This window comes from Macadamia integrifolia, unplaced genomic scaffold, assembly GCF_013358625.1.
Source record: "Macadamia integrifolia cultivar HAES 741 unplaced genomic scaffold, SCU_Mint_v3 scaffold_198A, whole genome shotgun sequence".
NCBI lineage: Eukaryota > Viridiplantae > Streptophyta > Magnoliopsida > Proteales > Proteaceae > Macadamia > Macadamia integrifolia.
In genome coordinates this window covers 502,752-515,904 of record NW_024870639.1, presented here as the reverse complement: position 1 = coordinate 515,904, position 13,153 = coordinate 502,752, and the positions used below count along the sequence as shown (strand labels likewise).

At 37.6% G+C, this 13,153-nt stretch overlaps 1 protein-coding gene across 1 annotated transcript in view; it reads left to right on the top strand.

Annotated features, from left to right (window-relative positions):
* LOC122071255 (protein TRIGALACTOSYLDIACYLGLYCEROL 4, chloroplastic) overlaps positions 1-11,498 on the top strand; it is a gene marked incomplete in the record, with an annotated part of 13,055 nt that extends 1,557 nt beyond the window's left edge. The window contains 3 exon segments of the mRNA XM_042635577.1: positions 2,803-3,184; positions 9,961-10,292; positions 10,965-11,498. Coding sequence (XP_042491511.1) covers positions 2,803-3,184; positions 9,961-10,292; positions 10,965-11,162 — 912 coding nt within the window.
* Positions 11,499-13,153: the final 1,655 nt, after the last annotated feature.

Below are 13,153 nucleotides of genomic sequence, written 5' to 3'. Positions count from 1 at the left end.
AAAAAAAAAAAAACGAAAAAAAGGAGAATTGACGGAACGAAAAAAGGTAGTTCCGTTGTTTCAGTTTCGTTCCAAAAAAAAAAAAAAGATATTCTGACACAGAAACTGCAATTTCCGTTTTTGACACGAAACGTCTCTATTACCAAATGCAGCCTAAGCATTAATTATAAAAATGTGCATTATTTAATTATGATATTATTTATATGATTCTTTTGTGTATTATCTGTCTAAGTGCATCATTTCTGTATTAAAATGAGACTGTATGAGCCTGATAAATGTAAAAGTGCATCTCTTTTATGTGGAATAATTGTAGATGTCCAATGCAACATCAAGTTGGGTTTGGTGTGCTTGACTTTTTAAGTTTGTTTTCCCCATTGACACTAGATCTCTAAGACTATGAGTTACATATTGGATTTCACTTTTCACTTTTCAGTATTACTTATATTCCGTAGCTTACATTATGTTATTGTTTTAAACTTATTTAATTTTCATTTATTTAGCTGACGAGATGCAAGACAGAGCTTATCATTTTCTAAGATCTGGTATGGGGCCACATATACTGCCTCATCAAACATGAAAATTTCATGCTATAGGTTTTTGAAGCTGAACATCTTTCAATAATATTTAGTATTTACAGTATTGTCTTTTTGTTGGTGAAACTAATTTATTACTATCAAAGTTGGGAAAACACATAAGATTATAGATCTGACTGCTTAAGAATTGTTTTCCAGTAGTAGAATGCAGGATTATCATGCTGTAATCCCAAGGAGTAGTTGTCAAGGTACCACACCTCAGGAAGCGGAGGTCCTGTGTTTGATTCCACTCTACCCCTTGGGGCCATCTGCATGGGGTTCCATGGTTCTCAATTCCTCATGAGCCTGGGACTTTTCCTGGTCCATGTGAATTGCAGGGTCTTAAATGGGCCCGGGTTTTGCCCAATCTAAAGAAGGGTGAGCCATGGGTTCCTTTTTACGATAGAAAATCTATCATGCTGTGTTGTGGTACTGGTACTTTGAGAATGTTAATATCCAGTATACTTATGTGAGAATGTTAAATATCCTGTATACTTAAGTGAGAATGTTAAATCTCCAGTATACTTGTGTGATTTTACCGCTTATTATTTGTTATGTTGGACTCATGAAATGGTGATCTTGATTTTTATATCATACAATATTATCCTCCTGTGGTGATCTTAATATTGTAAGCATTTTGAGCTTTGTAGTATCATGGTATGATGTGTGGTTATATCATATATGATAGTAGAGATCGTAGAAAGCCTTTCTAGGTGGGACACATGAGATATGACTCGTTGTGTTCTTCTTCCTATTTTATGACATCGTTTGGGTATATAGTTTCTTCAAATCTGGCATGAGAAGCATTCTTAAGAAGATGTGTCATGTAGTCTCCATTCCCTGGACGCATAGTTTGCTTATGGGGAACTTGCATAGTTTACTTATGGGGAACTTGTAGTCTACAATTTGATAAAAGGCCTTACATTCAGCAGCTTTAATGCCATGGCATACACTTGGGCACCGTTTGACAACGCTCTGTTTCTGTCATTTCTGTGTTTTCTTGTTCCTAGAAACGAATAAATAGCCTAAAAAGCGTTTGATAAAGTTGTTCTGTTTCACCCGTTTCTATAAACATAAATCAAAATTTATGCCTATTTATAATTCTAGAAACGACTTTGACGAAACAATTCGGACTTGTTTCATCATTTTTAGAAACGAATTTGAGAGAAAAAAAAAAAGGTTGTTGTGCCGAATAAATCTCTCAACTATTTAAATCTAAAAAGAGGTAATCGAACCCTCTCTCCCTTTTGGGCATCCGATGATACTATTGGGTTTTTTAGTGGCATTATGTCTACAAAATACGTTTCAAAAAACAGGTTTATCAAACATCAAAAAATCTGTTTTTGTTTCCGAAAATGTGAAATGAAAGCCATTTCTACTGTTTCTAGACACAAAAACAGCAGAAACGTTATCAAATGGTGCCTTGGTGTACAACCATGTGGTGTTTGAATCTGCAGAAGAAAGGGCATGTCAACTATTTCTTGATTGTCACATAGTCAGGAAAATTAAATTCTATCTTGTAGGGTACTTTGGGTTGGCTTCAGCAATGTGATGTCTAACTTTATTAAAGAAATCATCACCACCTGTTCTTATATGTCATCAAGGGTTTGATGATGAAGATGATCCTGCTGTATGCTATATATTGGGGAATTTGAAAAGAGAGGAAACACTAAAACCTCGAATTGGAAGATTGATGGTTCCAAAGTCAACAGATGTTTGGGTGTTATTCTTGTGGACTAGTCTTGGTAATTGATCCTAAAGGAATTCAAAAGGGTTTGCTATCTCTGTTTTAGAGATCTTCAATTCAATCCTATTGGATTAGTTATTGTTCCTAATTTACCTCCACGTAAGTCCCACTTTCTCTACATTTTATATCTAGTATATTCTGAAGGAAAGTTGCTTGGGTAAAGATCACTCCTTCCTCAATCAAATTATGCAAGCCATCCTACCTCAGTTTTTTTGGTTAGTCAACATTTGCATTTTTTATATTCTACAGATCAGTTTTCAATTTTATTTTATTTTTTGGGTGGGGGGGAGCTCATGTGACATCTTTTATGCATCTAACCTAAGACATTTTTTTTGCATCTGAATTGCAAAGCTGTTCCTTGTGCGACAATTTCTTCTTCTTGGCAATTCTTTATTGACTGCCTTCATTTCTATTTTATACTTCCATGAATTTGCTTAAGAGTACATCATGTATGGTGCCTCAACACTTATTGCTTATTTGCAGCTTCCACATCATGATGTTACTCTAGAAGCAGCATGGCCTGAGCTCTTCATCGACCGGAATGGAAAATACTGGGAAGTACCTGAATCAATCTCCTTAGATTTGTCATCTCTTGTTTCTGAATCTGGTTTGAGGTACCGTTTCAGTATACACAAAAATAGTGGTCATCCCCAGGCTGTCAACGGCACCATTGGTGACCCGCCTTTAGCTCTAATGCCTGGATTATGTGCAAAAACTGCCTTTTCATATGAAAAGAGCATGGATTTCTGGAGACAAAAGGAGACAAAGAAGGAAATGATGGTAAAAACAGACAAGGGTTTCTATTGGCGGCCATCATATGATGTACGTCTGAGAGAACCTCATGCGGCAATATCTGGAATTATTGGTAATGTATCTGTGCTCCTAAACAAAATTTTTCTTGCTAAAGAATTTAAATTTAATGTAGTTTGTCTTTGATTTCATCAAATGAAATATTACTATTTTGGGATTTCAATATATGAAATGGTCAACTTTACCGATCCTCCCATATCTGCTTTTTTTCCTTTTTCTCTTCTAAAGTTGTCTGCTAAAGTGTGTATCAGCTTTTAGTATTTTTTTTAAGGGGGGGGGTTATGTTCCCTATGCTTTCTTTTCCTTAATTCTGCGGTAGGATGCAACTAATGACATTGATTGTCCATTTATAATTAATTTTACTTGTTTGCTGTATTGAGACTTACAAGTTGTTGACACCAGGGTAGCACATCAGACCATTTTTTTTCCTGGGGTGTTTTTTCCTTCCCTTTCTGCCATGTCATCTGCTTGTGTGGTCTTGATGAAACTTTTGAGATCCTCAAGTTTGAATTTTCTCATTCCTGAGTCATCATGAAATCTGTCCTTTTTCTTCTTATACTGACTGGTATCAGGTTATATTTGAATCTGAATTGACTTTGTTCAGTTGTCAGGCTCTATTTGATTTGTCACTTGTCCTCATTACTTGATGGAAGATGATACTTCCATTGGACAGTCAGTTACCATTACAGGCCTAATCACAGTAAAGATATATTTATAAGAGAAGGAAGAAGAGAATAAGGGAGAAAACAAATTCTGGTCAATTAGGGAGTTATGTTACCTTAATCGACAGCTTAAAGATATATTTGTAATCATAATAAAGCTTCTAATTGCAAGCTCCTCCAAGTAACAAGATTACCACTAACAAACGTTCAATAAACAATGGTCAACCTCCTATCACCTTCAGCACCTGCCAGTCAGTATCAGAGTGACCAACAAGATCAATATCGATGTGAGGTTTATAAATGAGACTTTTTTTCTAGAGCACCCATAAGATATCTTAAAATACAACATGTTGCCTCCCAGTGAGCCTCTTGGGTTTCTCCATGCACTGGTTTATAACACCAACTGCAAACGATATGTCAAGCCTAGTCACAGTGAGATAGATGAGTTTACCAACCAATCTTCTATTTTGATGCTTGTCTCGAAGCTCCTTATCGTCACAACTTTAATTTTTTTATGAGGATCCATAGAGGTATCATCAGATTTAGTAACTAATATGCCAATCTTAGACAAAAGATCAAGTACATATTTCCTTTGAGAGAGACTAATACCCTTCTTTCTACCAACAACCTCAATTCTTGGAGAATATCTGAGAGCACCTAAGTAGAAGTTAATTAGGTACCTCCTACCCTTTCTATCTGATGCAATCAAAGGTTCGAAAACCCTCGTCTGGGTTGTTTAACTCAGACAAAAGATCAAGTACATATTCCCCAAATCTCATAGTCTCAACCAATAGCAGTGCCAACATATTCATATCAACATGGTAACAAATTGCTGAAACAAGATCTGGCAGAGGGCAAGGAACCAGATCTGAGGTTTGATGTGGTTCTCTCAGCAGAGAGGGTTTTAAGGGATGAAGCTGTGAGGTTTTGATCACCCAGGGGTAGCGACCACAACTCCCAAGTTTAACAGTGAACGGACAAGACACGAAGGAGATTGACCAGCCTTAGGTGGGCTGCCAGAAACTTTAGAATCGAGTAGGAAAAAAGAAAAGGAAAAAAGGAAGGAAGAACAGGAGAAGAATAGGAGAGAAAGGAAGGGGAACAGGGGGAGAAAGGGACGAAGAACACCACAGCCAAACTGGCTGCCTCAGGCCACACAGGGTACAACCCAAACCAAACATGATATTCCATTTTCTATGTATTTCGTTGGGTTACATCTAATATATAAAGAAGCAACGACTACTAACCCTATCCCAAAATAGAAACTGTAATAAACTAGGTAACTATCTCAAATAAAGAAACAAATCTCTTACGCAATCCTACTTCCCACAAAAATAAAGATTACAAGATAAGTCCAACTCTACAAATAAATCCCTATATATCTAAAACCCAATTTGGACCCAAATCATCCCGATCTAAGCTTACAATTGGGTTCAGGCCTATCTACAAAATTGCTACTGCATTGCTCTCTTGGCCCTTCCACCATGCTCTTGTGTGTGCAATTGTGAATAGGGCGAAGGAGATCTTTCAAGAACCTGTTTCTGATGTTCCTCCCTTTCGAGCCATGCGGAGGGAAACTTTAGGCAAATTCATCGTTGGATGGTAAACCCCTCCCCTTGGATTTCCCACATCTCAAGTTGCGGATCACATTTCTACTATATGGCCTATCATGTTTGGATGTCTACCCTTGTATAGGAGTTGATAAGGTTGAATTTTAAAATGAAATTTCAAAGCTTTATATCTCCACCCATCACACAACAAAGTTATGGGACAATGTGAATAAAGGCCAAGAGGAATACAACCCTAAAGGTTGCCTTGTCACGAAAAACAAGTCCCGGTTTGGGTTAATGGATTAGGTTGTAACTTGCTTGATGGATTGCTGATGATGTGGATAACATCTTCACACATTTAAGTGCCCATTAGGTGAACATGAAGGATTGAACCAAGTTTCAAAACTTTCCATGTGGCAGACGTGGATAGACATGAGAAGGTCCAAGATAGGTAGGTGCTTTTGGAATTTAGATTAATGGTATTTTACTAAAATGAACTGTAGGTAGGTGCTTTTTGAAATTTAGATTAATCCAAAAGCTTACATGGGTTGATCAACAAACAAACAGTAGATGCAACAACTAGTTCGAAAACTACTGTAATAATTACTTTGCATATGTCATATCCATAGTTGTTACGGCGCCAAGGCGAACCAAGGTGGTGGAGGGTTGTCTAAATGCTTAGGCGAGAAGGCGCCTGCCTTAAGGCAAACAAAGCGACCAAGTGTAATTTTTTATTTTTTCCTATTTTTTAACATTAGTTAGTACCTTGTATCATAAAAAATCAAGATTAACCCTCATAAAGTCCTTAAAAATCAAAATTTAGTCACATCAAATCATAAAAAATTAACATTAAGTCATATTAAGTTATAAAAAATCAATATTTAGAGAAATGCTCTTGTTCTATAATAAGTTTGACTGTCAAATGATTTTTATTTTTATATGAGACTTTTTGTATTAGTTATAATATAAAACCAGCTTTTCAACAAGTCTAAAATTATTTAAATCTGAATTATAATGACAAAGTTATGCTCTGGTCAAACTTATTTTTAAGTGCATGAATGCTGTTAAATTTGCCTAAATAAAAATAATTTTATGGACATCAAAACAAAATATTATTTTACTAGACTTTTGGTTTTTAGCAATATTTTAACATGATAGAATTTATAAAATTTTCATAATTGAGAAAAACCCTAGCATTTAAATGTTGAAAATCGCCCCTATAACCAAAATCCAGTTTTTGTTCATGGACTGGGGATTGACTTTTTATCCTTTTGGAATTTGATTTTTAAACTATTTTTATTGGATTCAAATAGGAGGTATTTGCTTATTTATGAATAGTATCTTAAGTAAATAAAATCATTTTCTTAAATGATATTTGCCATAAATAAGTGCCAAAACATAAGGCGACATGTAGTGCAACAAGACGACTGTCACTTAGGCCCCAAGCAAACCGCCTGGATGCTTAGTCATCGCCTAGGCGACGCCTTGACAACTATGGTCATACCTTTTAAACTCAAGCATATGTCTGACTTTAGATGTTCAAATTGGTTGGACAAAAATGTCTTATGACCTACGTCACAGCTCAGGCAAGCATACTTGTCACAACCTCTGACCTAAGGCATTGGAGGGGGTCCTTGAAGCAAGGCGACCCTAATGTAGAAGTAGATTACAGAAGCAACTACTCCCTATATATTATAGTCCCAAACCCAAATCAGGTATAACACTTGGATTAGCTTGACAAAGTACAGCAGTAGAATCAGAAAATTACCAGAACAGACCCCAGGGAATACTTAAACAAACAGAGAATAACTCAATAATAAGAATCAGCAAACAAGAACCAAAACCCCAGGAGAGAAGCCTGCGACTAGGGATTTTATGGGTTACCTGCGGTTGGAGTTAGGCTGCTCAAATTGGACCCAAACTGGGGTCGATTGTAGGCCCTAGTATGGGGAAGAACAACCCCAAAGATGGATGACTTCTGTCAGCTGGTGAAGAAGTTATCCACTTTCTTGATTTCAGACCTAAAAGAGAGAACAGCGACAGAACTTCAAGAACCTCAGCTAGTAACTTCAGTTGGCCTCCAAGTGTGGATCGAGTGGTCCCCTTGGAGAGCAGAACAAGACCCTAAATGATTGACTGACCAGATCCCAAAGTGGAGAGATGAGGGAGATCGATTGGTCTTCAAAGGTCCTAGCTTGAGGCTGGTCGATTCCAGTATTTAAGTCACTTGACAGATCTGAATAGCTCTTGATCGATTATCACAGCAAGCAAATAACAATTACATTAAATTGAAATAAAGAAAGAAAGAAGAAAGCAAGAGAATTGTGGGTGGGATTTGCTTTCTTGGCCCACTCACCCACAGCTATCTCGGCTGTTTAAAAGCAATTGACTGCAAATTTTGTTTATTCAAATCTGAGAAATCGGAGTACAAGAGCTCCTCCATAAATAGAGGGCAGAGCAGTCAGTCACATTAGAACTAGGAGATGACATTAGAAACCTAAATAGATTAGGTAACTAACTATGTCTTAACTAATAACCACTAATGGGCTTGATTACAAGTAACCAGATTGGCTCCATGGGCCTTTATTTCTGACTAATAACTCAACCCCTTAAGTGAGTAAATCGATGGGCCCAGTGGGCCTTTATTAATAACAAATAAACTAATCCATAAATAACCACTTAGGTGGACTTAAGTGGTGATCGACTAGCCCTACTTGGGCTGGGCTTTCCTCCTGCGATAGCTCAGTCCAGAGTGGGGATCTACATCAGACCCTAGTTGAGAAATCGTCTGGATGACAAGGAGGTTGCCTGGGTAACGCCTTGACAACTATGCTGGCAAGGAAAGTGCATTTTGAAGTATTACCTTCACATGTGAAAATCCCAGTACAAATGGAAGTATATGACACAACATTGCACCATATTTTTTATTATTGTGTGGTATAAACTACCTACAGTTCATTTTAGTTCATTACCTTTACATATGAAAATCCCAACATAGTTCTCTCAAGAGTCCATGATTTTCAATATTGGTATAAAGTAAACTCACTCCCCCCACCCCCCCCAAAAAAAAAAAAAAAACAAAACCCCTCTTTCACTTTTTCAAATAGCCATATTCGTGTTTTTTTTTTTCTCCCCCAACCCACTGCACCAGAAGCAAAGCAAGCTGCTTTCCTCAAAAACTCAAATGGATTGAAAAAATCTGCTATTATCCTTCTTCTTTCTCGTTGTTCCGTAGTCAATTTAGGAGAGGAGACGATAGGTAAAAATGCTATAGAAGGTGTCCCTGCATATTACAGTCACCAGAAATGGGCAACCAGTGATTGTAACCTTAATCTCATGACCCTCTGAAAAATATGAATCATTTAACACTAGTTAACTCCATGGTTTAACACTCACTGTTATCCTGTTCAGTAGCTCAATTCCCTGGTGCAGTTAACCTTCCAGTGGACATAGGACAATGCTGATGTCTCTATTGTGGAGCTCTGGTGTTCGAGCTGTTGCAAATCAGTAACACAAAATTTAAAATGTAGACTATTCAGCTAGTTGTCCAGTACAGCCATTTGCAGGTGTGGATCCTGATGGGAGACCTAATAGTACGTTTCACTTCTCTTATATGATCAATGATAGCAGTAGGAAGAAGATCGGATTTGGTTTCCTGATCACCAGCAATGACCGTGGGAGTCAGAAGGCAAGGAAAGGGGTTGTGCTTGGAGTGGTCCCAAGCCTTGAAGTGAAATTACAAAAGATGACCCCATCTAAAAGGAATCTAGGTAACATGACGAAGGGTAAAAAACAGAGGTTACGGCAGTGGTTGTGACGATCTTGGTTATGAGCAATAGATTTGTGTTAAATTTAAGTCTTGGATTGTAAGTCCTCATTTCTGAAATTTCTTTCACTTACAGAGTTGGGATGACATAAATGGGTGCTGAAATTTACTTAAGCACTGGGGAAGAGGAGCTTGGGGGGCTTGAAAGACCTTGTAGATGAGATGGTGTTTTAACCAATTAAACTTTCTCTGTAAGGACGCACCTAGTAATCTGTAAATAATTTTTTTCGCCAAGTTTAGATTATCAGATGTCCATGAGTGCTCTAGAATTGACCATTGGTTCCAAGATCTCATATTGTGGGTACCCAAATAAAAAAGAAGGAACCATTCTGTAATCTGTAATATCTGCAAGTTGGGAGGTTCTAAATCCTATTGTATCACTGTAAATTGTTCTGTCACATGACCTTCATGTAACCTTGTCTATGGTTTGTCAGAATCTCTTCTGTAACCTTGACACATTGAGTAGAGTGTAGACACTGCCAGAAAGCAATGGCTTTTGTGGGCCTGTACAATGAGTCTAGTTCAAATCTATGTTTTGGTTATGCCTGTTTTCTCCCTTGTTATCATTTTGTTCTGATTTTTCATTTCCTAGGCAAGGCCTTGAAGATAATCCATTGGCTAGGTGTCACTTGAAAGCATTTTATGTCTCATCGCTATAGTATTAGAAATGTCAGCATGTCTGATGTGTTCAGTCTTGACACTTTGTCTACTGTGGCTTGTAATGCTTAGAATTATTACAGTATTCTATGAGTTCTCTTTCTTCTCATCTTATGTTTTTCACACTGTATAATAGGGTGTACTTGTGCTGCCTGGCTTTGGAGCTCAGAGGCAGTTGATTCAAGGACTCAGTCAAGAGATGGAGGGGCCATTACTTTGAGTTACAAAAAAAGAAATCCACTTAATGCAGATTTTTTTGGTTCTATTTGCTATACATTTCAACATGGGAAGTTCAGGAAACTATTTGGTGACCTGACAAGGGTAGATACCCGGCTTGACGTTTGTTCAGGATCAGCATTTGCTAGAAGGGCTGTTGATGCAGCTGCCAACATCTTTAGGAATTCTCCGGTCAAACGGGATTTGGATCCACTTGCTTTGCCAAGGCTTAATTTAATCTTCCAACAGCAGGTATCGCTATTTATCACCACTCTTTTATTTTAACTTAGGACGCAATGTAGTATTTTTTGAATGAAAGCTATTCCACATGCATTTTTTATTATTTTATAAATGTGATACATTGATATTTTGAGGGAGAACATAATATTGCTGAAAAATGTGGTTTGGATGACCCAATCTGACTGTCAGTTTTGAGCTAGAATGTTTGGTGTCCTCCAGTTGGTGCATCTAAATCCCCAGATGGCCATGGCACAAGGGAGAACTTGCCATCTTAATGGTAGGGATATCATAGTACAAGTGAAGTAATAATATCAATTATTACCTTGGTTAAAACCTTTATACTGGTTTAAGAATGTGTCAATGCGACTGTTAAGATGCAATTGAATAGGTGGGTGGTGGATATAAAATGCTACATTCACATCTCATGCAGAATTAATGTTGCACTTTAATGTGCTACATAAAAGGATCTTCTAAGCCACTGATCCTAGCCATTTTCATGGTTGAGCTTTATTTCCTTTTATCCTGTAACCATTCAAGAGGATTGGATATCAACTGCTCTGGCATTAGTTAGTTTCACCATTTCATAAATAAGTTGGATTCGACAATACATAGAATCGAGTTTCATTGGTGTGAGAGCTGTGGCCTGATCCTTTTTCTCAATTTTGCAACTGGTCTGTCCTGTAGGTTGCAGGTCCAATAGTCTTTCGGGTAGATTCAAAGTTTTTGCTGGATTCCTTATCCATTAAACATGGCCCATCTATTGAGGACGTCAGGTACAGCTTGAGTTACTCTCTGAGGCTCCTAAATTCAGGGAAAGTTGTAGTTTGGTATTCTCCAAAGAGGAAAGAAGGAATGATTGAGTTACGACTTTTCGAATTCTAAAACTTCTTTTCGAATTTCCAAGGGGTGCAAAGGAGCAAATCCGGTGGCAGTTTTCTCGTTTTCTCCTCTTCCTTTTTTCCCCTCTCTTTATGTAAACATCTGAATTCTAGTTTTTAAGTAGATGCAACTTATTCATTGTATGATGTTGTAGCTTCTCTTTCTAAATTTGCTGAAGCCCAGAACAGCATGTTTCCTTGTTACAATAGAATACCTTGCAGTTAGAGAAAATCTGGCGGCAATTTTCCCTTTTTATCTGCTCTTTCCTTCTTTTTTTTCCCCCTCCCTATATGTAGACATCTGAATTCTAGTTTAATTAGATGCAGTGTATTCATTGTATGGTGTTGTAGCTTTTTTTTCTGAATTTATTAAAGCCCAGAACATCATGTTTGCTAGTTACAACAGAATGCCTTACAGTACAAAAGATATTAAAAAGTGAGCCAAAAACTCATTCCACCACCATAATTAGACAAGCTTACCAAAGCTATTTAAGTTGTAATTTTAATTTTCTAGTTCTAGGCTTAGATCTAGGTGACAAGAACCAAGCCTTGGAGCATTTCTTTTCAAGTGCAATTTTTCTTCAAGATTTGTTTTTTCTAAGACCTAGCAACTTCAGATTTGGTCTATTCTAGATCTGGTTTTTAGGGTTAGTAGTATTTCAAATCAACCAAGTTTTTAATTCAATAATTAAAGTTTAGGTCGGCAGGCTTCTACAGTATTCTTCCATTATCTTCTTTAAAGTTTTATTTTACCACTTGGCAAATTGTCTCGACTGAAAATTGAAATGCAAACAAGGGTTCTCATATCTAATTAATTTTAGATCCTAATTTAATCAAATACCCTTTTTATTGGCATGCATGCTAATATGTGTCCATGCATGACTACATTTCTCTAGCCACTTTTATGTAGACTCTCATAGCCATGATTTTCAAAGTTTTGTTTTACCATCTATCGAGTTTGATTTGACTGAAATTTGATATATGAACAAGGGACCTTGAGGTCTATCTATCCACAAAATTGAACCCAACTGAACCTATCACATTGCAATACTTGGGTCACCCAAAGAGGGCTTCCTATATGTGCCTCCCATGAAATGCAGACTTGTAATTGAATTTCAGAATCTCACATACATTTCTATGGTTATATGTATTTTGCAACAAATAAAAGTTGGGCACACTACCTACGTACCACAAAGTTAACGTTTGTATATCAATCTCTCTTCTCCCTTTGAAATGATCGCCTTACCCCTCTTGTATGATGCTCCATAACTCTGTCCTATGCCTCATTGGTGTCACATGCAGGTGGTGTGTCTATCCCTCTCTCAAAAGGATATTATATATTCTTCCAAGGCTCAACCAATTAGTTGGGGAAGCTTACAAATGTATGGTGAAGTGGCCACCAAAAGAAAAGAAAGAACCATAATGTATTCTGAAGGGGGAACCAACATTGCAATTAGTGGGCCAGAAAAAGATGGACACTCTCATGAGGTTAAATAGTCCAGGTCAAATAATGAAAGGAGAACACTAGACCAGCCGAAGGGAGACATGAGCGTGCTAGCCTCATGAATATTTTTGGCTTTTAAGTGTGAGAAGTGGTGCATGCCTGGTGGAAGAGTAGGATAGTGACACTTCAATAACCCTCCACCATACACAAGTGTTTTTATTTCCATACGTGGCTTCCTAATAAAAGCAACCGATGCGTGCATGATTTAAAATACATGCAAGAGGTAACCTTTAATTGCCTTGCTGGGTCTGAGTGAGGGAGGCAAAAAAGAAGGAAAGCATGGAGGATTCAGTGGTAGATCCACATGACAAGATGAGAGCAAGGGATGTTGAGAAAGTGGCTACAGGAAAGCAAGCTCCCAGGCCACCACATGAGCCTGGCTCCATCTCCCAGTCACCTCCTCCTGATGATGATGTTCTTACCAAGGTCTCTCTCTCTCTCTCTCTCTCTCTCTCTCTCTCTCTCTCTCTCTCTCTCTCTCTCTCTCTCTC